Source organism: Pristiophorus japonicus, chromosome 10 (assembly GCF_044704955.1).
Source record: "Pristiophorus japonicus isolate sPriJap1 chromosome 10, sPriJap1.hap1, whole genome shotgun sequence".
Classification (NCBI taxonomy): domain Eukaryota; kingdom Metazoa; phylum Chordata; class Chondrichthyes; family Pristiophoridae; genus Pristiophorus; species Pristiophorus japonicus.
The window spans coordinates 136,696,955-136,724,547 of record NC_091986.1 but is presented as its reverse complement, the minus strand read 5'-3'; the positions used below and the strand labels follow the sequence as shown (position 1 = coordinate 136,724,547).

The 27,593-nt window shown below is 41.5% G+C and overlaps 1 protein-coding gene across 1 annotated transcript in view; it reads left to right on the top strand.

Annotated features, from left to right (window-relative positions):
• Positions 1–25,396, top strand: part of tgfbrap1 (transforming growth factor, beta receptor associated protein 1) — a 108,203-nt gene extending 82,807 nt beyond the window's left edge. The window contains exons 8-12 of the mRNA XM_070892101.1: positions 5,579–5,722; positions 6,624–6,770; positions 8,972–9,131; positions 9,790–10,223; positions 22,995–25,396. Coding sequence (XP_070748202.1) covers positions 5,579–5,722; positions 6,624–6,770; positions 8,972–9,131; positions 9,790–10,223; positions 22,995–23,183 — 1,074 coding nt within the window. The 3' untranslated portion in view covers positions 23,184–25,396. The remainder of the gene's footprint in view (positions 1–5,578; positions 5,723–6,623; positions 6,771–8,971; positions 9,132–9,789; positions 10,224–22,994) is intronic.
• Positions 25,397–27,593: the final 2,197 nt, after the last annotated feature.

Here is a 27,593-nt window from a genome sequence, read left to right as displayed (position 1 = left end):
TTTTAAACAACTTGCTTGTTTCACTGGATTTTTTAAACTGATGTCTACAGTTTAATATGTACTCGGCATTTTCTGTTTCTCTGTGATATGTTGCTACTTTCTGTTCATGCCATTTTTATGTATCTCTTTGCACTGTCTCTGGTAACCAACATTGAGAAAGATTACAAATTCTGTAGCAGTTAATGTTACTACATAGATTGTGCTTGTATTAAGAAATGTCCCCTTCATTGAGCAATCAGGGGCATGCTGGCTTTGCTGTAATGAAAAGCAATGACTGTGAATGCAAAATCAATTTAAAATTCCCACTAGGCATGGAAGAAATCTAGTATGAGTAAACTTGCCTTTTAGGTATTGCTCTCTTCATACCTGGGTGAATTATTTCTCGTTTTTTCACTTCAGAGTATAGTAGATTTCAATCTGATTCTGTCAGCTTGTCTTTGTACAATTAACACAATTCAGACTTGACTTGAAATAGTTTTTAACGAATATTCATTTGTCAAGTAATAGATTTCCCAGTTTATCTGAAACCTACTTTAGTATTGTCTGCATAGTTTAGCAGTTTACTTTGCCACCATTATTGGTACAGAGTACCTTCAAATGCACTAAGTTCCGATGCCACTTACGACAGAATTTGTAAATTTTTTTTGTTTGTCTTGTATGTCAAAAGTTAATATTTTGTTATCCATCACATACTTTGTTTTTTTTTATGCGATATTTACAGAATACACAAAATTATAACTTTTAGGGTGGGAGAACTCTTTCTTTAAACATTAAAAATACACTCTCACTCACACTATGCATATATATATATAATATACACATATATAATATACATACTGTAGTCAGTATTAAAGAATGCATCCACTTGAATAGATGCCATGTTTGTCTTCTGTAAAAGTAGAGACCAGCCATATTCTCCTTTTATAGAAAAGGCTTGTTCATGATGATTAACAAACACATTTCTAATTGCTGTCCATAGAACTGTGGAAATTAATGTTTCTACATGCTAAGCTGAATTTACAGTGGTTAATCACCCTTAAATGTAAAGATAAAGCTCATTTGATATTCTAATTGGCACGTAGGAATGTCAAGATGTTAATCTCTGTACAAAGCTATTGCATATAGTTGAAGGAAATTTATGCGAACAGGTCTTTTCCAGCTGAGTATTGAAAGTTGATAAAACCAACCAATCTATACATTGTTTTGAACCAGATTGTCAGTCTATTTCTGTTGTTTTTAATTTTGAATTGAGCATTTATTTTACTGTCAATGGAGTGAAATTCGAACTTTATTAGGGAATCCTTTATTTCTCGGAGTGGAGGTGCATGGGTCAGCTTCATTAATAATCTATTAAACAGTTCATAATCCTACTTTATTCACTGTACCTTTCCATCCTATTCTCTTCTCCTTTCCCTTCCTTTCCTAATCCAGGGAAACTGAGGCATATGTGAGCTTTTAGCTACAGTGGCTAGAATCAACTAACTCAGTAGAGTGGGGATTGAGCCTGTAGTCTTCTGATTCGTATGGATCAGAACCATAAAGGTTGGTGCCTTTATCCTCTAAGCCATTGGAGGAACTAGTTGAAAAAGTTGTTGATCTTCAGCTGGCAGCTGAGATGTGTTGCCACACCTGTTCCTTTTTATATACATAGGATGGAAAGATGATGTGAATAAAGTAGGATAATTATTCAGATGCTTTTGAAAGACCAGGAAGAATGAAGTGACCAATGGATGGAGGGGATGATGGGCATTAAGCAGGTTAAGAAAATCGTCATGAATATGTTACAGATATGGCACTCATGGCAAGTTTGAAAGGGCAAATTGATTAGAGCTAGTCTGGTAACATTGTATGTTGTCAGTAGCATGGCAAATAAATTAAAATGCAGATATACGATCAATTTTTCATGTGCGGGCTCGACCGTGTCGGGAATACAGTCAACCTCAATTCTATTCTTCCTTGATATCCACAAGCTCTTCCATTGGAGCCATAGCGGAGCAACCAGAAGTGAAATCCTTGCTGAGATGCTGAGTATTAGAAACACACCTAGACCCAAGTCATTTTACCACTCGACTTCAGAAATGGAGGAAAAATAGCAGCTCCGATTCAGGCTAACCACTTTGTGCTATATTTATTTTCAACTTTTTATAATTTTTTTGAAACTTAACAACAACTACTTGCATTTATAAAGCGCCTTTAACATAGAAAAATGTCCCATTGTATTCCATAGAAGTGGAATCAGACAAAATTGGCACCAAACCAAAGGAGGAGATATTGGGAGGGTGGACTAAAAGCTTGGCTAAATGAGGTGACTTTTAAAGAGAGTCTTTAAATAATAGAGGGGGATGGAGAGGTTTACGGCAAGGGGCTTGCCTACAGATCAAGGTCACCTTTCTTCACCAGCTTTCCAAAACTGAAGTGCACAAACCTATATCTTAATCTAGTCTTGGCTGCTAGCATATTCCTCACTGAATTTAAAAAAATAAATTTAGGTGTATTTTTAAGAGGAGTACTTGAAGGTATTGTGGACACGTGGATTAATACAGGGACTGGAGTACAAAAGTAAAGAAGCAATACTAGGGGCCCAAGTTTCCACATGATTTGCGCCTGATTTTTAGGAGCAACTGGTGGAGAACGGACTATCTTAGAAATCGCAATTCTCCACATATTTTTTTCTGCAGTTCTAGTCAGGTAGAACAGTTCTACTTTGGAACAGAATTTTTTCTTCAAAAGGGGGCATGTCCGGCCACTGACGCCTGATTTCAAAGTTTCCACAGTGAAAACTTACTCCAAACTAACTTAGAATGGAGCAAGTGAAGATTTTTGTAGAACTGAAAAAACCTGTTCTACACATTAAAAAATCAGGCACAGGTTACAAATTAGGTGTCCAGAACGAGGTGGGTGGGGGGGGGGAGGGGGAAGTCATTAAATTCTACAATAAATCCTTATTTATACTTCTACAAATAAATCCAACCTGAATAAACATTTATAAGCAAAGAAAAGATTAAATAACCATCTTCCTACCTGTGTGAAAGTGCTTCAGCCACGGAGAATGCTGCAGTCAGCCTCACAAGTTGAGGCGCCCGTTCGTTCCCGCGGGGGGGGGCGGAGGAGGCGCCCGTTCGTTCCCGCGGGGGGGGGGAGGAGGCGCCCGTTCGTTCCCGCGGGGGGGGGGGGGGAGGAGGCGCCCGTTCGTTCCCGCGGGGGGGGGGGAGGAGGCGCCCGTTCGTTCCCGCGGGGGGGGGAGGAGGCGCCCGTTCGTTCCCGCGGGGGGGAGGAGGAGGAGGCGCCCGTTCGTTCCCGCGGGGGGGGGGGAGGAGGCGCCCGTTCGTTCCCGCGGGGGGGGGGGAGGAGGCGCCCGTTCGTTCCCGCGGGGGGGGGGGAGGAGGCGCCCGTTCGTTCCCGCGGGGGGGGGGGGGGAGGCGCCCGTTCGTTCCCGCGGGGGGGGGGGAGGAGGCGCCCGTTCGTTCCCGCGGGGGGGGGAGGAGGCGCCCATTCGTTCCCGCGGGGGGAAGGAGGAGGCGCCCGTTCGTTCCCGCGGGGGGGGGAGGAGGCGCCCATTCGTTCCCGCGGGGGGGAGGAGGAGGCGCCCGTTCGTTCCCGCGGGGGGGGGGGGAGGAGGCGCCCGTTCGTTCCCGCGGGGGGGAGGAGGAGGCGCCCGTTCGTTCCCGCGGGGGGGGGAGGAGGCGCCCGTTCGTTCCCGCGGGGGGGGGAGGAGGCGCCCGTTCGTTCCCGCGGGGGGGGGAGGAGGCGCCCATTCGTTCCCGCGGGGGGGAGGAGGAGGCGCCCGTTCGTTCCCGCGGGGTGGGGGGAGGAGGCGCCCGTTCGTTCCCGCGGGGGGGGGAGGAGGCGCCCATTCGTTCCCGCGGGGGGGAGGAGGAGGAGGCGCCTGTTCGTTCCCGCGGGGTGGGGGGAGGAGGCGCCCGTTCGTTCCCGCGGGGTGGGGGGAGGAGGCGCCCGTTCGTTCCCGCGGGGGGGAGGAGGAGACGCCCGTTCGTTCCCGCGGGGGGGAGGAGGAGACGCCCATTCGTTCCCGCGGGGGGGAGGAGGAGGAGGCGCCTGTTCGTTCCCGCGGGGGGGAGGAGGAGGCGCCCGTTCGTTCCCGCGGGGGGGAGGAGGAGGCGCCCGTTCGTTCCCGCGGGGGGGGGGAGGAGGCTCCCGTTCGTTCCCGCGGTGGGGGGGGGGGGGGGGAGGAGACAGTGAGAAGGGTAGCCTCAGTGCTGATGTGCTGATGGCAATGTGCTTTTATTAAAAAATGTTCAAAAATTAAACAGCTACAAAGAACTACAAAAATGGCCGAGTGCCAATGTTTCCTTCACACTGCGCGTGCGCGAACGCTCCAACGCGCACGCGCAGCGTTGCCGGCAGGAAAAAAACTAATTTAAATGGTACCCGCCCCCTCCCACTTACAAAATCGGCGCGAGTGTAGGCTCCGCTCCCCTGGGCGCCGCGCCAAACAAACAAGGAGCTGCAAAGCGCTCCAGAATCGCGCGTTTTTTTTCCGGCGCCGTTTTAGGCGCGAAAAACGGGCGCCCAGCTCGGCGGGGCGCCTGTTTTTTATCGTGTGGAAACTTGGGCCCTAGATGTGTACAAATTGGTGGTTGGGCTGCAGTTACAATTTCAGGTGTTGTACTTCAGGAGCAATGGGAAGATCTAGGTGAGATTCACTAAAATGCCAGGATGATGGGATCTTTGGAGAGAACGGATGTGTTGGCGTTTGAGGTGTAGACCAATGACCCCCATAAGCTGCACTGCCTCCTGAGTGGCCTGCCTTCCGCCAATGCATGGCCATTCAAATTTTTTGTGCTTGTGTGGTACCTGCAATGTAAAAGCTGGTGAGTGGCCTGCGCGGGACCACTCTGATAATTGCACAGCCCTTAGCAGGAACTCTGATGTAGACCTTTTGTCAGAACTGTACGAAATTATAGCTAAAAAGCTTTTAAAAAGAAACAGGACAAAGGGAAAAAACATGTGCGCAGAGACTGCTGTTCCTCAAGTTTGCATTGAGCAAATTGGAACAATGAAGAAGACCAAAAGGCAGAGGTCATATTGGAGTGGTTGGGTAACTGAATTGACAAGTGACTGAGCTTGAGTTGTACTCATGAACAGAATAGGTGTTTGGCAAAGTAGCCACCTAATCTGTGTTTGGTGTCTCCATTTTAGAAGAGATCTAATTGAGTTTAAAAATTGATGGGTTTTGATGAAGTAAATGGGGTGATGGGGCAGGGGGAGAACAATTTCCACTGTTCATTGAGTCGTTAACTAGAAGATATAAATGGTCTCCTTTGCTGTTCTGTTCTGATTTCTTCAATGTCGAAGTGTCATTCTGCACCAGTCTTTCTGGTGGTGGGGACCCGGCAGTTTGGAGGTATAACATTGACGTGATGACTGAGTGCACAAAGTGAAGGCCTTTGAGTTTGTCATTTAATACTTAAGCTATGTTGTAATCTCCATCACCTCAATAACTGCCTTTTCCATTTCAAAACTTGCATGATCTCATGATATATGCATACATTTAACATATTGAAGTTATTTCTGATGATTTAAAGCATTTCTACACCAATATTTTTTCTATCAATAGTTGTGGGTGAAGATAGTTGATGGACAGCTCCAGGATATAACACGTTCAGATCTTTTTGAGTATATTGTGGATTTTCTCAGTTTCTGCTCTAACCATGAACTGGTGTGGAAGTATGCGGACTGGGCCTTGCAGAAAAATGAAGAGGTTTGCTTTTTTTTCATTTCATGAATGCAAGTTCTAAATGAGTTGTCTTAATGTTCCTTATTACTGTTTTGCAGTCTGGCCTCATCTGAAAAGCTTTGAATGCACAATGAACGTGTGTCCCTATAATAGTTCACAAATGCAACTTTGTATGTCTTTATTTTAAAATCTGTCACGAAATTCATTTCACATGGACTAACCTTCGCAGTTAAACTTGAGTTACTTTTATTCACGGGTAGAGATTGTATACAAGGACAGATCTTTTAATTTCTATCATGAGCACCAGCAATGTATTAAACAAAATGGTGCAAGTTCCTAGTGGCCGCAAGAAATGGAAGCTAAAAATGTTTTTGTTTTTGTTTGAAAACTTAAGAACTGGTACAATAATCACTACAGTGTGTGAATCAGTGTTTCATACAGTTGTGTAGCAAGTTTTAAAATAAAAATCACAACCTATTTATTAACTAGAAAATTTATGATTAAGTACCACCTTGAGAATTAGTGCTGAATAAAACTGTACGTCAATCTGTTGTGTGAAACACATTTTTCATCGGAAGATATGAAGAAATTGTAGATTGTGTGCATCTGAGCCAGATGGTCGCAGGTTCAGTTCCCCAGGGCTTGTCTGTCATTTGAGTCCATCTCTGAGTAAATTTTGTCCAGCCTTGCAAGCCTGCCAGCACACTGGGGTGGGGGAGGAGAGAAAAGAGGGCTTGTGTTTTCAGGGAATAAACATCATCTGTCAACCAATTGTAGACTTGGATTTATATGATTAATTGAGAAATTTCCATGGCTTGAGTCCTGTGATAAATCAGCAGAAATTTGACAGTCAGGAGAAAGTGTTCAGGATGCGCTAAATTAAGAATCCTTATAGTGATATGCTTGTCATTTTGCTGTTATATAGGTTGGTATCCAGATTTTCACAAGACGACCTTTGGATGAAAACCAGACAAGCCCAATGAATCCGGATGACATTATCAACTACCTTCACAAGTACAAGAAAGCTGTTGTTGTATATTTGGAACACTTAGTATTTGAGAGAAATATTCAGGTAAATCTTCAGTAAACCTAGTAATATGAACATGCACTTTGGGATTAAAAAAATATTTTCTAATATTCACGATTCATAAATGTTGGACTTAACATTCTTTCTGTGGGGAAAACCCAAGATTTAAAAAAAAAAATACAAAGTGCAATTTTGTGTTTCTGATGGAATATTAAAGCTTTGCAAATACTCAATCTCAACCTAGAGACTTAATCATAGAAAGCTGAATGGTACCATTGGTTTCAGCTGTGGCTCAGTGGGTAGCACGCTAACCTCTGAGTCAGAAGATTAGGGGTTCAAGTCCCAGTCCAGGGGCTTGAGCACACACAAAAATCTAGGCTGACACTTCAGTGCAGTGCTGAGCAAGTGCTACACTGTCGGAGGATCCGTCTTTTGGATGAGATGTTAAACCGAGGCCCCGTCTGCTCTCTCAAGTGGACGTAAAAGATCCCATGGCACTATTTTGAAGAACAACAGGGGAGTTATCCCTGGTGTCCAATATTTATCCCTCAATCAGCATAACACAAAAACAGATTATCTGGTTATTATCACATTGCTGTTTGTGGGAGTTTACTTGTGTGCAAATTGGCTGCCACGTTTCCTACATTACAACAGTGATGACAATCAAAGTAGTCTGCAAAGTGCTTTGAGACGTCCGGTGGTCGTGAAAGGTGCTATATAAATCCAAGTCTTTTTTTCGTTATCCCTTTGTGCCAAATTAAACAGCTGTCACTTTTGAAGTAACTTTTATTAGAAAATGTTTCTCTAGTTTCGAAATGTAATGATGTGTAGCATAGTTGACCACAAGATTGATTTTCAGATGAGGAAGGCCATTCGGTCCTTCTCTGCTTCATGGCCCCTGAAAGGTCATAGTCTCGTACGCTTCTCTTCTTCCCTTCCCCCCCCCCCCCCGCCCCCAAAAAACTATCTCACCACAATAGCCAACTGCTAAACAATTCAATTGATCACCTTCATCACTGTACCCGGAAAGTCCATTCCATTTGTTAATCACTTGTCTGAAGAAATTTCTGACATAAATCTGAAATATTCCTTTTAGTAGTTTGAATCTGTGTCCCCGTATCCTATTGTCTTGGTTTTGTTTGAAGTAGTGTTCCAGACTAATTTATTGGCCCAGAAATCCCGATCGAGGTCTTCCCATGGGCAAACTACTGAAAAAAGGAAAAGAAATGCGCACTTACCTGAAGGTGCTGTGCCCGCTCGAACTTCCGATCCTGAGGCCTTCACTCCCTATACATCGGAGCGCGTGCATGTTGGGACATCCATATGCTGGAGCTGGAGTCACATGGCTCTGAGCAGCCAATCAAGGTATAGTATTTTCTCATTCATAATGGGAACCGTAAGTTGGAGTTCCATTATTAATGAGAACCCCCCCCCCCCCAAACACACACAACATCCCCCCTCCTCCAAACACACACAACACTTATTAAAAAAAATAGAAAAATACACGACATATTTAAGATTCATTGAAATTAAAAGTTCTTATTTAAAAATATATATATATATATTTTCCCGACTTTTTAAAAAAAAAGTTTTTTTAATTATGCCTTAAAATAAACTTACCGTAGTGGGGAAGGTTTTTAACAATAAAATATGTTTTCATGTGTTTATTAAATTTAATTTTAATGTTTATGTTTTTAAACACTTGCACCTGTAAAAGTAGGCTATAAGCCTGCTTTTTCAGGCGCAAGATTTTTGAGGATATTTGCTGGGCAAGATATGCGCAAATCTTGCCCTTGCAAGTGTCCTCGCTCCCGATATGCGCAAGATCTGTTAAGCCGGAAACTTGACAGATTGGAAAAGCTGGTTTTCAGCGCATGCGCATTGCACGCTAAAAAACAGCTTTTCCGATGCCTTCCCTGGTCCGTAGAAACTTGGAATTTCAGGCTCATTAAATTGAATCCATTCAAACATTTACATATTTTGTCTAATTAAAACTAATTCAGGAGTTGCCTCCTTGTATTCAACAGCCCATCCTAGGTTGCTATGTATGTTACTATGGCTATATTTCCAACTGATGCCCAAACCTGGTTTGATAGGAACACAAGAATGTACAGGACCAAAAAAGACCATTGTGGTCCATCTGGCTACTCAATAGATCTAAAACCCCTATATCAAATTTCTGTTACAAATTTGTGTATTCTATTTTTATCGTTGGTGAATTATCCTTGATCTATTTGCATCTACAGAAGGAGAAGTACCACACACATTTGGCTGTATTGTACCTGGATAAAGTTCTAGGATTGCACTCCCAGGCAGGGAGCGTTTCAGAAGAACTAACTTCAGCACGTAACAGTCTTAAGAACCTGCTCCAACACTCTAGTCTCTACAGAGTTCAGCTTTTGCTAGGTAAAACCTGCCAACATACTATTGTTAGTTCAACACTTGAAAGCAATGCAAAATACGACTTGTAATATTTAGATTTGCATTATTGGCTTGAGAAATTTATTTGTAGACCATGCTTGCATTGCATAAAAGGAGAAAAATTAGTTAAGTACTTTCAGTGTTTCTTTCACCAAAATGCTAGATTTATCTACCTATCTTGGCAAGAGCCATTCATTTGTTTTTCAAGCCTGAGACCCACAGTTTCAGATATCCCTTTGGTAGTGAGCTGTCTTGTTTACATCAGCTGGTGCCTACTGTTCGAATGCCAGAAAGTAGCTATGTATGGATTGGTATGGACTGACATTTGGGTTTCCCTTGAGTGATGATCAGGAAATGTCAGAATAAGAAAAATCTGTGCAGACTCTTGTCCCATCTATTGGATTCTTATCAAGCTGCTGATTGATAGCAGTAGAGCATTTCCTTGGAGAGAGTTTGTACTGGATTGTTCTGCGCACTACTTTGTATTGGTCATATTTTTATAACTAAATAGCACAAAAGGAGTGAACTCAGTTGGTTTTGAAAAGTAATCATTTTACACTGACTACGTCGTCTATAAGAATATAAACTTGGCCTTTTGTTTCTTAAAGTGGAATCGATTATGTATTTTCCCTTATCCCTGCAGGTAAAATTAAAGATGCTGATCTCTACATGGAATGTGCAATATTACACGGAAAACTTGAAGAACATGATAAAGCTCTTGAAATCCTGGTTCACAAGTTAAAGGATTTCCAAGCAGCTGAGGACTACTGCTTATGGAATTCTAATGGCAAGGACCCTTCATATAGGCAGAGGCTCTTCCACATGTTACTTGCACTTTACCTGCACCCAGGTGTCACCAGTGATGCATTAGTAATGGCTGGTGTGGATCTTCTAAATAACCATGCTGTTGAGTTTGATGCAGTTCGCGTTCTACAGCTGGTCCCAGAGAATTGGTCAATACAACTGCTTTCACCATTCCTAACCAGGGCAATGAGAGGGAGCTTTCATTCAAAATGCACAGCAGAACTTTCATCAAGCTTAGCAAGATCCGAAAACTTAATTTATAAATACGCAAAGGTGGGTAGCTTTCAGTCGAAGGAAGCATTGCACTTAAATTACTAACATTATTTTCTAAATTCTGTGTTTTAGGTGAAGTTTTAAAAAAAAAAAAATGAAATGTCTAATGCTATGAATAGAATTGTTCTAAATTTGTGTTCACATTCCTACATTAAAGTAATGACTAAAAATAACCTGCAATTCCTAACTAGTACACCTATGCAGACCATTTTTAAAATCTTGGTTATACTATATAGTGATTTGCTTTAATGTAATTGAAACCTCTACATCCAATTTTGTAAGACGTTTCATTTATTATATTGATATACTTCTGTATTGTTCTCAACGAGCCTTGGGCTATCACACCTACCTCCTTCCCGTCTCGCTCACTCCTTCCACAGCTGACCACTTGGACTTCTGCCAGGAGATCAACAATCACCACCTTACTGTCATTCACTTGCGAACACTTGCCATTCACCACCTTAATATGAATGATTGCATTGACATTTGATGGAAACTTGGCTTATAGGTGACTACACCTTGCCCTTTACAGAAGCCAACCCTCCTGGATACTTTCCAGCACCTGGCACATCCAAACCACTATGATGGCCCTTATCACCAAATTTTATCGATCTCTTTTCCCCTACTCCTCTGGCACCTTTGTTTTGAGCACCTCGCCTTGTTTTACCCTCGACACTCTTGTCAGCGGTGGCTCAGTTGGTAGCATCCTCGCCTCTGAGTCAGAAGGTTGTGGGTTCAAGTCCCACTCCAGAGACTTGAGCACAAAAATCTAGGCTGACAATCCATTGCAGTACTGAGCGAGTGCTGCACTGTCAAAGGTGCCATCTTTCAGTTGAAATATTAAACCGGGCCCCAAATAGTCGTAGAAGATCCTATGGCACTATTTTGAAGAAGAACAGGGGAATTATCCCCGGTGTCCTGGCCAATATTTATCCCTCAATCAATATCACTAAAGACACGTTATCTGGTCATTATCACATTGCTGTAAAGCACTTTGGAGCATCCGGTGGTCATGAAAGGCGCTATATAAATGCAAATCTTCCTTTTTAAAATCCTTGTTAACTTTTAATTAAAACATTTTGCAAAGGTAACTAACCTGGTGAATAGGAAAGTGACCATATGGATTGCCAGAAAGCATTTGATGAGGTTCCACATGAGATTATTAGTAAAATAATATAAGCACACAATTGGAGGTAACCTTGTGACATGGGTTTGTATTTGTTTGGGAATTGGGAGCAGAGTAAGGATAAAGGAAATGTTCTCTGAAGAGATGTGACAAGTGGCTTCCCAGAGATCTGTACTGGGGCATCCGTTTTACGCCTTGTATATTAATGACTTGAAGAGATAGTGTTGTGTATACAAATTTTCAGATGACAAGTTAGGAGATACAGTAAGTTGTGTAGATGGGGAAAAACTGTCAGATGGAGTTCAGTGTGGGGGAAGCGTGAGGTCATCCACTTTGGATCCAAGACAGAAATCGGAATATTTTCTTGACGGTTAGAGACTAGGAACTGGAGGAGCAAAGGAATTTGGGTGTCGAGGTACACACATTATAAAAGGCTAGTGCACAGGTACAAAATATAATCAAAAAGGCTCATCAAATATTGGACTTTATCTCAAGGGGGCTGGGAAAGAAAGGGGAGGAATTTGTGCTTTAGTCATATAGAGCCTTGGTCAGACCCCAGTCAACCAGTTTTGGGTATCTCGCATCCGGAAGGTATGTTGGCCTTGGAAGTGGGTGCAACACAGATTTACTAAAATTATATCTGGGTTTAATAGATTAAATTATGGGGACAGGATGCATAAACATGGTTTGTATTCCTTTGTATTTAGAAGGTCCCGGGGATGATCTAATCAAAGTGTTTAAAATGATGATGGGCTTTGATATGGAAAGAACTTGCATTTCATATAACATCTTTCATATCCTCTGGACTGAGCACTTCACAGCTATTGAATTCATAGAATCACAGAAACATAAGCATAGAAGGAGGCCATTTGGCCCACCATGCCTGTACTGGCTCTTTGAAAGAGCAGTTTGGCTTAGTCCCACATCCCACCTTTTTATTCATAACCCTGTAAGTTCTTCATGCTCAAGTACCTGGCGAACTCCATTTTTAAATTATTTATGCAATCAGCTTCCACCACTTTTTCAGGTAGAGTGTTCCAGCTTCCAACAACTTGAGTGGAAAAAAAATTATCCTTATCTTTCCTGGAGATCTTTTGCCAATGTTTTGGAATCTATGACCTTGGGTTATTGACCCACTCGCCAGAGGGGATATTATTTCCCTATTTGCTCTATCAAAACATAAGAACACGGCCCCTTGAGCCTGCTCCGCCATTTAATATGATCATGGCTGATCCGATCATGGACTCAGGTCCACTTCCCCGCCCGCTCTCCATAACCCCTTATTCTCTTATTGTTTAAGAAACTGTCTGTTTCTGTCTTAAATTTATTCAATGTCCCAGCTTCCACAGCTCTCTGAGGCAGCGAATTCCACAGATCCACAACCCTCAGAAGAAATTTCTCCTCATCTCTGTTTTAAATGGGTGGCCCCTTATTCTAAGATTATGCCCTCTAGTTCTTGTCTCCCCTATCAGTGGAAACATCCTCTCTGCATCCACCTTGTCAAGCTTCTCCTCATCTTGAAAACCTCTATTAGGGTCACCTCTTAACTTTCTCTGTTCCAAGGAGAATAGTCCTACGTTTTCCATCCTCCTCATAACTGAGGTCCCTCATCCATGGTAACATCCTGGTAAACCTCCTCTCTACTTTTTCTCATACCTTTACATTTTTCCTGAAATGTACAGCCCAGAATTGTCAATGCAGGCGTAACCAGAGATTTATAAAGTTCAAGCATAATCTCTTTGTTTTTATATTCTATTCCTCTATTTATAAACCCAAGTAACCCATATGCATTTTTTTAACCACTTTATCAACTTGCCCTGCCTTTTTAAGGATTTGTGTATATGGCCACCAAGGTCTCTCTGCTCCCCTACACTTTTCAAAATCGTGTCATTTATAGTATACTGACTTTCCATATTAGTCCTCCCAAAGTGCATCACTTCACACTTCTCCACATTGAACTCCTTTTGCCATGCTTCTGACCACTTCACCATCCTGTCTGTCATCCTAAAGCCTATAACTATCCTCATCATGATCAATTACATTAAGTTTTGTATCATCTACAAACTGTATAATGTTTTTCCCTGCATCCAAGTCTAGGTCATTTATAAAAATGCTATAGAGTAATTTTAAAACTGACCCTTGGGGGACACCACTGCAGACCACCACCCAGTCTGAAAAATATCCATCGACCATCGGCAATTATTTTTGAAATGTTGTCACTGTTGTAATGTAGGGAAATGCAACAGCCAATTGGCGCACAGCAAGGTCACAGCTATGTATAATGACCAGATAATCTGTGTGCGATGTTGGTTGAGGGATAAATATTGGCCAGGACACTAGGGCAGAACTCCCCAGCTCCTCGAAGATCTTTTACGTCCACTTGACACAGCAGATGGGGCCTCGGTTTAATGTCTCATTCAAAAGACGGCACCTCTGACAGTGCACCGCTCGCTTGGTCCTGCACTGCAGTGTTAGCCTGAATGATTTTCTCAAGTTTCTGGAGTAGAACTTGAATGCACAACCTCCAGACTTGGAGGTGAGAGTGCTACTACTGAGCCAAGATTGACAGAATAGAGTACAGTAGAAACAGAAATTATTTCCTCTAGTGGGTGAATCCAGATCAAAGAGGTCCAATTTTAAAATTAGAACTAGACCATTCAGAAGTCAAATCCGGAAGCTGTTTTTCACTCGGAGTAATAAAAATCTGGAACTCCCTCCCAAAAGTCTATGCATGCTGGGTCAATTTAAATTTTCAAGACAGATTGATAGATTTTTATTTCATAAGGGTATCCAGGGATATAGAGCAAAGGAGTTGACATACATATTAACCATGGCAAATGGCAGAACAAGCTTAGGGCTGAATGGCCTATTCCTGTTGCCATGTTCCTGTCATTCTGTTCAATTACTCCCTCACCTTTTGCTTTTGAAGTCCAATAAAAAACCCTTCCACTCCCCAACACTGGTTTTTCTCCCTGGTATGGTCCCCATCTTTGCTCCTTCAAATTCAAGGGACACAGATTTAAACGTATCTGGCGCATAACTGGTTTAGCTTATTGCCAGATCTGGCAGGACCACATCAAGCGCTATACTATCCTCTGCAAAACAGCTCACTACTCCAGTATTATTTTGGAAAGTAAAGATAACTTGTGGCTTCTTTCCTCCTCTACCAACTGTTTCCTTAAACCGCTTTCCCCTATAACCGTGCCACCGTCGCCCCCAACAAGTGCGAGGAAGTTTTGGACTTTGTCACCAAGATTGTGGCCAACTGTTCAGCTGCCTCTGCCACAAGCCTCCCCCTTGCTCACCAAACCAAACCATCCCACCTGAGCTCTGAATTTGTCTCTTTCTCTATTAGCTCCCCTTTTCAAATGCTTCTTGTCCATGTGACCCAGTTCCTGCTCTCAACCCCACTCCTAAACTACTGACCACCCAACTTCCCTCCTGGCCCCATATGCTAGCTAACATTGTAAATGGTTTCCTCTACTCTGGTACTGGCCCCCTCCCTTTCAAAACTGTCATTATCGTCCTCTCGTCACAAAACCAACCCTCGACCCCTCTTACATAAGAATTTAAGAATGAGAAGCAGGAGTAGGCCATACGGTCTCAAGCCAGCTCTGCCATTCAATTAGATCATAGCTGATCTTTGATCACATTTCCACTTTCCTGCCCGATCCCCATATCCCTTAATTCCCCTCGAGTCCAAAAATCAATCTATCTTAGCCTTGAGTATACTCAATGATTCAGCACCCACAGCCCTTTGGGATAGAGAATTCCAAAGATTCACAACTCTCTGAAGTATTTCCTCCTCATCTCAGTCTTAAATTGCCAACCCTTTATCCTGAGACTATGCCTCCAAGTTCTAGACCCTGCAGCCAGGGGAAACAACCTCTCGGCACCTATCCTGTCAGTCCCCCCTCAGAATCTTGTGTTTCTTTGCGATCACCTCTCATTCTTCTAAACTCGAGAGAGTAGAGGGCCAATCTGCTTAATCTCTCCTCACAGGACAACCGCCTCATCCCAGGAATCAATCTAGTGAACCTTCATTGCACTGCCTCCAAGGCAAGTATATCCTTCCTCAGATAAGGAGACCGAAACTGCATAGTACTCCAGGTGTGGTCTCACCAAAGCCCTATACAATTGTAGCAGGACTTCCTTACTCTTGTATTCCAACCCCCTTTGCAATAAAGGTCAACATACCATTTGCCTTCCTAATTGCTTGCTGTAGCTGCATATTAACTCTAAATCTCTCTGAACACCAACATTTAATAGTTTATCTCCATTTTAAAAAATAATTGTTTTTATGTTCTTCCTACCAAAATGAATGACCTAATTTCCCCACATTATTCTTCATCTGCCACCTTATTGCCCATTCACTTAACCTGTTTATATCCCTTTTCAGGCTCTTTGTGTCCTTATACCTTATTTTTTCACCTAGCTTTGTATCGTCGGCAAACTTAGATACATTAAACTCGGTCCCTTCATCTAAGTCATTAATAAAGATTGTAAATAACTGAATTCCAAGCACTGATCTTTGCAGCACCCCACTAGTTACAATCTGCCAACCTGAAAATGATCAGTTTATCCCTACATTCTGTTTTTTTGTCCATTAACCAATCTCTAGGCTAATATATTACCCCCAACCCCACGAGCCCTTATCTTGCATAACGACCTTTTATGTAGCACCTTATCGATTGCCATTTGGAAATCTAAATATACTACATCCACTGGTTCCCCTTTATCTCCCCTGCTAGTTACATCCTCAAAAAACTCTAACTTGTTAAACACTATGTCCCTTTTCATAAAACCATGTTGACTGCCTAATCATATGTTTTAAGTGTCCTATTACCACTTCCTTAATAGATTCCAGCATTTTCCCGGCAACTGATGTCAGGCTAATTGAGCTGTAGTTCACTGTTTTCTCTCTCCCTCCCTCCTTTCCTCAATAATGGGGTTACATTTGCTATCTTCCAATCTGCTGGGACCGTTCTAGAATCAAGGGATCTTTGGACAGTCGCCACCTCTTAGAACCTTAGGATGAAAGCCATAAGGGTCAGGGGATTTGTCAGCTTTTAGTTCCATTAGTTCCGGAAGTACTTTTTCCTCTACTGATCTTAATTACTTTAATTTCACACTATTATTAGCCCTTTGGTTCTCCACTTTTGAGAAGCTTTTTGTGTCTTCTTCTGTGAAGACAGATATAAAATATTTGTTTAAAGTATCTGCCATTTCCTTATTCCCCATTATAATTTCTCCCATCTCAGCCTCTAAGGGACCAATGCTTACTTTTGCTACCACTCTCTTCCTTTTTACATATTTGTAGAAGCTCTTACAATCTGTCTTTATATTTATTCTTTTTATTTTCTCCCTTTTTATTGGTCATTTTTTGCTGATTTCTAAAGCTCTCCCAATCTTCAGACTTGCTACTATTCTTTGCAACATTTTATAAGCTTCTTTTAATAAACAGTCCTGAACTTTAGTTAGCCACGGATGGATTACTTTTCCCGTGGAGTTTTTATTTCTCAATGGAATGTATGTTCGTTGAAAATTTTGGAATATTTCTTTAAATGTTTGCCATTGGTTATCTACTGTCATACCTTTTTAATTTAATTTCCCAATCTACTGTAGCCAACTCCTTCCCCCATCCGCCCCCCCCCCCCCCCCCTGCCCCTGCATACCAGAAACTAGGATCCTGAACTTAAGGAAAGGTAACTTTGATGGTATGAGGCGCGAATTGGCTAGATTAGACTGCCAATGATACTTAGAGGATTGACGGTGGATAGGCAATGGCAAACCTATAAAGATCATATGGACAAACTACAACAATTGTACATCCCTGTCTGGAGTAAAAATAAAACTGGGAAGGTGGCTCAACCGTGGCTAACAAGGGAAATTAAGGATAGTGTTAAATCCAAGGAAGAGGCATACAAATTGGCCAGAAAAAGCAGCAAACCTGAGGACTGGGAGAAATTTAGAATTCAGCAGAGGAGGACAAAGGGTTTAATTAAGAAGGGGAAAATAGAGTACGCGAGGAAGCTTGCCGGAAACACAAAAACTGACTGCAAAAGCTTCTATAGATGTGTGAAGAGAAAAAGATTAGTGAAGACAAACGTAGGTCCCTTGCAGTCGGATTCAGGTGAATTTATAATGGGGAACAAAGAAATGGCAGACCAATTGAACAAGTACTTTGGTTCTGTCTTCACAAAGGAAGACACAAATAACCTTCCGGATGTACTCTGGGACTGAGGGTCTATTGAGAAGGAGGAACTGAAGGGTAACCTAATCGGGCAGGAAATTGTGTTAGGGAAATTGACTGGATTGAAAGCCGATAAATCCCCAGGGCCTGATAGTCTACATCCCAGAGTACTTAAGGAAGTGGCCCTAGAAATAGTGGATGCATTGGTAATAATTTTCCAGCAGTCTTATCGACTCTGGATCAGTTCCTATGGACTGGAGGGTTGCTAATGTAACACCACTTTTTAAAAAAGGAGGGAGAGAGAAAATGGGTAATTATAGACCGGTTAACCTGACATCAGTAGTGGGGAAAATGTTGGAATCAATCATTAAGGATGAAATAGCAGCGCATTTGGAAAGCAGTGATAGGATTGGTCCAAGTCAGCATGGATTTATGAAAGGGAAATCATGCTTGACAAATCTTTGGGAATTTTTTGAGGATGTAACAAGTAGAGTGGACAAGGGAGAACCAGTGGATGTGGTGTATTTGGACTTTCAAAAGGCTTTTGACAAGGTCCCACACAAGAGATTAGTGTGCAAAATCAAAGCACATGGTATTGGGGGTAATGTACTGACGTGGATAGAGAATTGGCTGGCAGACAGGAAGCAGAGAGTCGGGATAAACGGGTCCTTTTCAGGATGGCAGGCAGTGGCTAGTGGAGTGCTGCAGGGCTTGGTGCTGGGACCCCAGCTCTTTACAATATATATTAATGATTTTAGATGATGGAATTGAGTGTAATATCTCCAAGTTTGCAGATGACACTAAACTGGGTGGCAGTGTAAGCTGTGAGGAGGATGCCAAGAGGCTGCAGGGTGACTTGGACATGTTAGGCGAATGGGCAAATACATGGCAGATCCAGTATAATATGGATAAATGTGAGGTTATCCACTTTGGGGGCAAAAACACGAAGGCAGAATATTATCTGAATGGCGGCAGATTAGGAAAAGGGGCGGTGCAGCGAGACCTGGGTGTCATGGTTCATCATTCCTTGAAAGTTGGCATGCAGGTACAGCATGCGGTGAAGAAGGCAAATGGTATGTTGGCCTTCATAGCACGGGGATTTGATTATAGAAGCAGGGAAGTCTTACTGCAGTTGTACAGGGCCTTGGTGAGGCCTCACCTGAAATATTGTGTTCAGTTTTGGTCTCCTAATCTGAGGAAGGACGTTCTTGCTATTGAGGGAGTGCAGCGAAGGTTCACCAGACTGATTCCAGGGATGGCTGGACTGACATATGAGGAGAGACTGGATCAACTGGGTCTTTATACACAAGTTTAGAAGGATGAGAGGGGATCTCATAGAAACATATAAGATTCTGACGGGACTGGACAGGTTAGATGCGGGAAGAATGTTCCCGATGTTGGGGAAGTCCAGAACCAGGGGACACAGTCTTAGGATAAGGGGTAAGCCATTTAGGAGTGAGATGAGGAGAAACGTCTTCACTCAGAGAGTTGTTAACCTGTGGAATTCGCTGCCGCAGAGAGTTGTTGATGCCAGTTCATTGGATATATTCAAGAGGGAGTTAGATATTGCCCTTACGGCTAAGGGGATCAAGGGGTATGGAGAGAAAGCAGGAAAGGGCTACTGAAAGAATGATCAGCCATGATCTTATTGAATGGTGGTGCAGACTCGAAGGGCCGAATGGCCTACTCCTGCACCTGTTTTCTATGTTACTATGTAATTGGCTTTATTTAAGTTTAAGACTCTAGTTTTGGACTTAAATATTTCACTCTCTAATCGAATATGAAATTGAACATAATATGATCAGTCCTCCCCAGAGGATCATTTTTTGCAATCTATCGCGGCCCCCCCCCCGCCCCCCCAATCTCGACCTCCATTTTCTGTCAAGTCCTTGAACGCACTGTCGCCTCACAAATCTGTGCCCATCTTTATCGCAAATCCATGTTTGAACCTGTTCAATCAGCTTTCTGTCCCTACCACAGCACCGAAATGGCCCCAATCAGTCACACATGATATCTACTGTGACCATGGTGTACTATCGATTCTCATCCTTCTCGACCTCTCTGCAGCCTTTGATACGGTCGACCATACTATATCCTCCTGCATTGTCCAGCTGAGTGGGACAGCCCTTACTTCCACTTCTGTCATATCGGCAGTCGCTGCCCCTACCTCGACTGATGTGCTGAAACCCTCATCCATGTTTGGTCACCTCGAGACCCGACTATTCTAATGCACTCCTGGCTGGCCTCCCACACTCCATAAACATGAGTTAATTCCAAAACTCTGCTGTCCATACCCGAACCTGCACCAGCTCTCGCATGCCTATCACCCTTGTGCATGCTGACCTTCATTGGCTCCCAGTTCCCCAACAACTCCAACTTAAAATTCTCAAACTCCTGCTTAAATTTCTTCACTGCCTTGTTCCTCCTCTCTAATGCCCTACAACCTCCTAAAACTTTGTGTTCCTCCAACTCTGACCTCTTGCGCATCCCTCACTGCTTTTGCCCCAACCATTGGTGGCTGTGCCTCCAGGCATCTGCACAAAGCTCTACAATTCCCTCCCCAAACCCCTCCACCTCTCTAGTCCTCCTTAAGACCTACCTCTTTAACCAAGCTTTTAATGACTCATTTTAATAGTTCCTCCTTTGCCTCGATGTCAGTTTTTGTCTGATTACAGTTCTGTGAAGGACCTTGGAATATGTTCTACATTAAAGATGTTATTCTTGAATTTGTGGATAAACAAGATAAACTAGACCGGCTTTAATCTTTAATGCTATCTCCCCAGATTTTCTTTGAGCCAAGAAAATTTGTAGTGCACAGTAACTACAAACTCCTCTACCTTTCCCCCACACCATTTAACAGCAGATACCAAGTTTACAGACTTAAATCTGTTCATAAATGTCATATTTACCAATAAATTATTTCTCTCTCACTTTCAAAATTATCACTAATAGTTAAGATGAATAAAATATTCTAACTGACACTGTATTGTAAGAGTTAAAATGCATGCAGTAAGCAGCCATATTTTAGTATCTGTTCAGAAAGGCTTCTATTGAACCAAAATGCAGTGTAGTTGTGAAATAGCCTAAAGCTTCAGTGATGGGGTACTTGCATCACCTGTTGAGATCGCTTGAACTTTCACCCTGCTTTACTTTTTTCTGCCCCACCTTTCACACATGTGCATGTATTTCCATTCTCTTTTTTTAATTGTTATTATGGATGAATTTAGTTAAGATCCTCCTTTTTTATATTTTTGTCCATTTTCTTTGTCCACCTGGTCTGATGTATATAATGGAGATGATATGCACATAGTCTGCTCTTGGTCAGCTCCAAAAGACACCAACAGCCAAGAAGTGCCAGAAATTGCTCTGAATTCCTTCCCTCCCTCCTCCACTCTTCCTCTTTCTGGCCGCTGCCACAACCTTTGCTCATATCAGAAACTGAGTGGAACACATCTTGAATTTGCATCCACCATTGCTGCGCAAACAATTAAAGAATCAAAGTACCAGTTGTCCCAGATCAATTTTAAACACACCAAGATAATGTCAAATATGCAAGTCTGTTTTTAAACAGCATGTGGCAACATTGGAATAGAATGTCTGTCATATGTGACCAAAGAATGGGAAAGTGTGGCTGAGAAAGTAATATACTGTAGTGCTGGCCTATGCTGCTACAGTCAAAAAATCTGCAAAATGGTTTTGCCTCACCCACGCACCAACCATTCCTTATCTGAGACCCTCCAATCTGGTTTCTGCCCCATCCTCAGCCCTGAGACTGCACTGGTCAAAATCACCAAATGACATCCTCCATGACTTCAACTGTCTCATCATTCTCTTCAACCTCTCCAACACTGGCCATTCCATCTTCCTTCCTTGTCTCTCCTCTGCAGCCTATCTTCATGGCAGTGCTCTTTCCTGGTTCAGGTTTATATCCGTCTTAGGCACTACAATGCCTCTAACAACTCTTGCCTGTGAGTGAATATACAGTGCACTACATTTACTACAACTTTGCTTTGGTCCAATCTCTAATACAGTCCAAGGCTGTACTTGGAGTATTCAGTCAACCCCCGGTGTTTATGCCCAGACTATCCCAGGGGTTCTGGGGGAGACGTAATTGGTTAAAGTCTATTTAGAACACAATTCTGTCTCTTTTTTTTTTCATGCTAAGCAAGTCTCATTGAGTTGAAGAACAAACAACATCTGTAAAGTGCAGTGTTGGAAGGTTAACTACAATACACTCTGCTTGTCCATGGGAGGCTTTGTCTTGGCTTTACCTCTCTATGGAGTGTACATTAGGCTTGAAGAAATATCTGTCTGTGCTCTCAGCACAATTTCACCAGGATCAAAGCCATACGATGCTGTCTATTATACAATATCCTCCAGCTGCACCCTCTTATGTTGCATAATGTGCATTTTATTTTTAGTTTTCTGTCGGCCACAAGATAGGAAAGCTTATCTAGTAGCTGGTACAGACCAAGCAGTGAGTGCAGCAGCTGTTATAAGGTTGTTAGGCATATAAAAACAGAATCAAAGCTTCCAAATGTCAGCACCCAAAAATTCATTTTTCAAAATCCAGGGCATGATGGACAAAGATGATACTACTACTACAACAACTTGTATTTATATAGTGCCTTTAACATAGTAAAACGTCCCACGGCACTTCACAGGAGTATTATGATGCATAAAATTTGACACCAAGCCACATAAGGAGAAATTATGGCAAATGACAAAGTTTGGTCAAAGAGGTAGGTTTTAAGAAGCATCTTAAAGGAGGTAGCGAGGCGGAAAGGTTTAGGCAGGGAATTCCAGAGTTTAGGACCTAGGCAACAAAAGGCACAGCCACCAATGGTTGTGCGATTTTAATCAGGGATGCTCAAGAGGACAGAACTAGAGGAGTACAGATATCTCTGGGGCAGGGGGAATGAAGGAGAGTGCTGGAGGAGATTCGAGATAGGGAGGGGCGAGGCCATGGAGTGATCTGAAAACGAGGATGAGAATTTTGAAATCGAAGCGTTGCTTAACCGGCAGCCAATGTAGGTCAGCGAGCACGGGTGATGGGTAAGCGGGACTTGGTGCGAGTTAGGACACGGGCAGTCGAGTTTTGGATCATCAAGTTCATGTAGGGTAGAATGGTAGGCCAGCCAGGACTGCGTTGGAATAGTCAAGTCTAGATGTAACAAAGGCATGGATGAGGGTTTCAGCAGCGGATGAGCTGAGGCAAGGGTGGGGCCGGGCGATGTTACGAAGGTTGAAATAGGCACTACATTTGTGTTTTATAATATGCAACACTGAAAAATGTGATATTTTTATCAATTCCAATTTTTGCATTCGAGCTGCCTTGTAATATATTGTATCGCATGGTAATTTGATATTTTTCCTGCACAAGTTTAAATCTTGAAAACTGAGACAAACTGAAACAGTCCCGTTTCTTTGATTTCTACTCCTTGTCTTTTAGGTAAAATCAAGAGGAAACATTATTACACTTTCAGAAAAAAAAGTCTGCGAAGTATGCCGGGGCATTTTCACTGAGCCAGTATTTGTGCGATATCCAGATGGTGGTCTTGTTCATATCCAATGTGCTGCAAAAACCCACAGCTTGCCTGCCACTAAGCAGAACTTTGCCAATCGTAGAAATCAGTCATGAAATATTGGCCACAACAGGGTGGGTCAGTTCAAAAATTACCTTGTTGCAGACCATGGTAAGGACGAGGAACATGCTGCTAATCAAGAAGGATGAAGAAGAAACCAGTCTGCTTACCTTATATGTACCTGACAGCACAGATTTACAAAGTAAACACAGCCATGGATTACCTGAAATTCTAAGTTCCCTGATACTGGGGGTGATATCAGCTGTACTGTGCAACATGCAGAAAACACTGATCTTCTGAACATCTGGCCATGTGTAACTTCACAGCATGGTGACTAAGACTTTGGTTCTGTATTTCCTGATGGTTTGGGAATATTGTAATATGCGAATGTGCAAGTATCCTACTTTATCCCTTGAACTTTGACCTTCCATCGGATATGTGTAGGTTATCTCTGCTGCTCCTGAAAGAACTTCAACTTTGGTGCATTTGAGCATATGTGATGCACCTCTGACTGTCCAATAATTCTCTGTCGTAGAATAACTGATGGGGGTGAACTGTGGATGTGCATCTCTCTCGCTTTATTTTGGGCTAGTATGTATATAGTGGGAGTGTTGAGTCAATTTACAGTCTAATGGTATCTACAAACTCAGTCCTGACCAGTCTTTCATAATGAATGTGTAAATATTACACTTCTTCATATCCATCTTTTAAATATCAACTTTTCCATCAGTGATGATGAATAGGAGACTGTTGATGAACAATGGGGAAGGGAAGAGAAAGCATGCAAGAGAGCAATGGTTGATCTCCAAGATGCCAAGTTAGTGAAATCTGTACATTCTGACGTATGCATGGAATTTCCACAGAATGTTAAAGGGAAAAGGGTGGGGAGGACAGAATAAGAAGCTAGCTGACTGACTAGATTTTAGTTCAAACAATTCTATTCAGAGTTTAAAAATATTGTTTTTGGCTGCTTTATTGAGAATGTCACTTAGATAAATGATCTGGAAGCATAATAGCATTATTTCATGAAACAAAACATTTGACTATCCTTAAGTCTGTGGAAATGAGAGCAAATTACCCTTTTGTTCCTGTTAAGTAATTATCTGTTTAATCTAGAGCTATATATTTATTCATTATGCCATTAATTTATTAACGTAGTAAGATAACTCTCAATTAACTCAACATTGGCTGAGTTTTGTTTAAATGATCACCCATCTTATACCATTTGTACGTCCATAGAAGTAAACATTTAATTTGTAAATCCTGATTTATATAAAAGGGCCTCCAACCTGGTCAAATGCATATTTTTCAGGTGTTCTGTATTACCAACTGTCGTAGGATTTAATGAGTATTGGATAAAAGGTCTGTTGCAGTTCCATTTCACCCTTGTTAGTTGTACTTTTTAAATGTTTGTGGTCTTGAACATCTTGCTTACCGATATGAAAATTAGTTCAAGATTTGCACTTTCTTTACAGTATTGCTTCCAATTATTTTTTTTTGCAACTAAACCTTCATTAACACCTCTGCCTCTCCAATTACATTTTGTTTGAGATGAATGCATTAAAAGGTAACTTGTAAATGATAAACTTCAAATTGATTTCCATTACATCAGGGGGTGTATTCTAAAGTTAGCAATGGCTTTTTTCTATTAAAGTGCATATTTTTATCAATACATTTGGATGGTAAAGTTTACAATTTCTGAATTGTACCAGATTTTAAAACTTATGAATTCTTGAAATAGCAAACAACCAAGTTTTAAAAATTCTAGTACGTTTAAACACTGCAATGAAATGTGGAAAACTGAACCAAAGTGCATGTTTACTATTGAATCATAGATACAAACTTATTGTTTCTGTGATTTTGTACAGTGTGTATATGCAGTTGTGCTGGTAGCAGTAATGTATATTTTGGATTATGATCTAAACTTTGTTTCCTTTGTGCGCTCACAAGCCTGGTAACATCTAAATGGAAACATTTTAACCTTTGCAAATTGCCTAATGCGGTGAAGTATTTCTACTTTAATTGTTGTACCTAACTGCTCTGCTTATATTAAACTTTGCACTGTAAATATTTGGTGAAATACTTAATTGTATAAATGTACAGATGACAATTTTAATAAATTCTTTCATTGGGGAAAATAGAATTAATTTGCACGAGAATTTTAAGATCTGTTTTTGTGAACCAGGAGCTAATGTATATCAGAGAATCTGGGTGAACGGAGCTTGGTGCAGATTGGGTTACAGGCAGCGAAGATTTGGATGAGCTCTGGCTTATGCATATCGCCACCATAGTATCGAGAAACACTTTTTTTTTAAAGTCTGAACAGTGCTAAAAAATCATGTTTACAATATGTGATGCAAATTGTGTTATTGTATGCAGTGTATCCATTTGGTTAATGTTTTTCTGAATATCATTGATTCAAAGATATGTTCTAACCTTGATAGTACCAACTCTAATCAAAGGGTTAATGAAGTATAATTATCTTTAGATTGCAATTTCTTGTGTATTTTTTGCTTTTTAAAAATTATCAAAAATATTAACTTAAATTTGTCCAGTTTTCCTTTAGAATTTGGGAGTGGACACTTCTCTAACTTTCCTCTTGCCTTCAGTTATCTCTCCTAACTCCTAATTTCTGCTTGGCATCAGTTTTACTTTTTTTTAAAAAAATATTGGGGATGCTTCCTTTTTGCTAAAAAAAAAACTGGAAAAATTGTTGAATATCTTTTCACTCCTAAATGGTAGTTATCCTGTTCAGACACTGTCACAGGATTATATCTTGGTCACCCTATGAAAGGAACTTTTAACTTCCATATTCAAGCCTGTTGTACACTCGAGTTACCAAGTCAAAACTTCCTTGTTATCATTATGATCCATTATGTTTACCTACTCCCAACGGAATTCTCCCAAGTCTCAAAAAGTATCTACTGGATGTTGTCAGAGTTTCATTCATTTAAAACTACTAGTTTAATTGCAGACAATATGGCGAACACAAAAATCCAAAAATGTAGACAATTAAAGCATTCTGGATGTAATGACACTTGGACTGCTACAGTCTATCAGTGCTTTCACTCCTTATGAACTAAACAATCCCATGTCAGGATGTGGTGTAAATGTACAAAGTATAATATAGTTAAGACAGCTGTAACACAGAGCATCCATCTTGTTTCAGATCATAAGAATCCCTTTTATACATTTAATAGGAATTTGTAGTTACGGCAGTACAACAACAGCTTTAAAATGATTTCAATCTGATTGGCTGATCTGCCTGCCCTGTTGCTGGATGCTACAGATCCCCTGTAGAAGGCTGCACATTCAAACTGATGTCAGAAAAGTCTATGCTTTGTGGGCAGCTTAATTCGAGGTGAACGGAGAGTGCCATTCCTCTGCCAATGACTGCAAAATCCAGGCCACAGTCATTGTCCCTTGATGCAGTAAGTATTGCCAGCGTACACTTTTTAGATAACTTTTTTTTTTAAAAAGAACATCATTGCCTTCATTATAAGCATGGTTCAAACTGCAGTCCTGCAAAATTTTCTGGAGTTGAGTTTTCCACTCGTCAAGGCGAGGTAAATTAGCAGATTTACTTACACTCACTCCTAATTTTGTTTTGTGCACAAGACATCGCAGAGCCTTAAAATGACTAAACCACCATGAAAAGCATGTCAACATAAGGGGCACAAAAAGTCGTCCTTTAATACAGTTGGACTTTAAAAAGAAAAAGTAGAATTAAGCGTGCAAGAGAGTTTGTCTGAGTTTATGTTGTCAACATAACCTAAGTATTTGGTATTAATCTGCTGACTTCTTTCATTTAACCTTACTACTTAACAAAGAACGATGAATAGGTTTAGTCTGAGCTTGCAGTCTGCAATGTGATGATTTCTGTCAGGTGGAGTAATCGGGAATACACAGTGATATCTAATTCTAGTGCATATCTCATTGATATAAAGGCTGATTGTTCCTCTGGAAGCCCACTATCCTAGATACTTTGCACACAAGGTCAAGTTACAGTTTATAGGAAGTCTGTGCTTGCTTCTGGAAGCTGTCTTTTGTACTCCGCATGAATAGAAGGTATCTGGAGGAAGCCTGAATCATAACTTAAGGGAATGTTACTGTTAAAGCAAGGAAAAATGATTTCAGTTCCTGCATAGTGGAGCATCTAGTTTTTTGTATAGTGCTAAATATGAATTCCATTCAAGATTACTTCCAGCATCTCACCTCCTTTGTTGCACGTAATCAGTCAGATCAAAAATCACACTTAATATTTGATCATTTTACCCACTTACCATAAACGCCTGCCAGTTTTTACCCATCTTAATGGTGCCATAGAAGGGGAATGTAAAAGTTTATCCAGTATATTACAGTACTAACGATTTGTAAAACTGGGTCGGAGATATTGCCACCTGGCAGTCGGAAATAGTAGTTTGTAATCTGGGAAAGTAACGCCAGTTTAATGTGATCTCATGAGC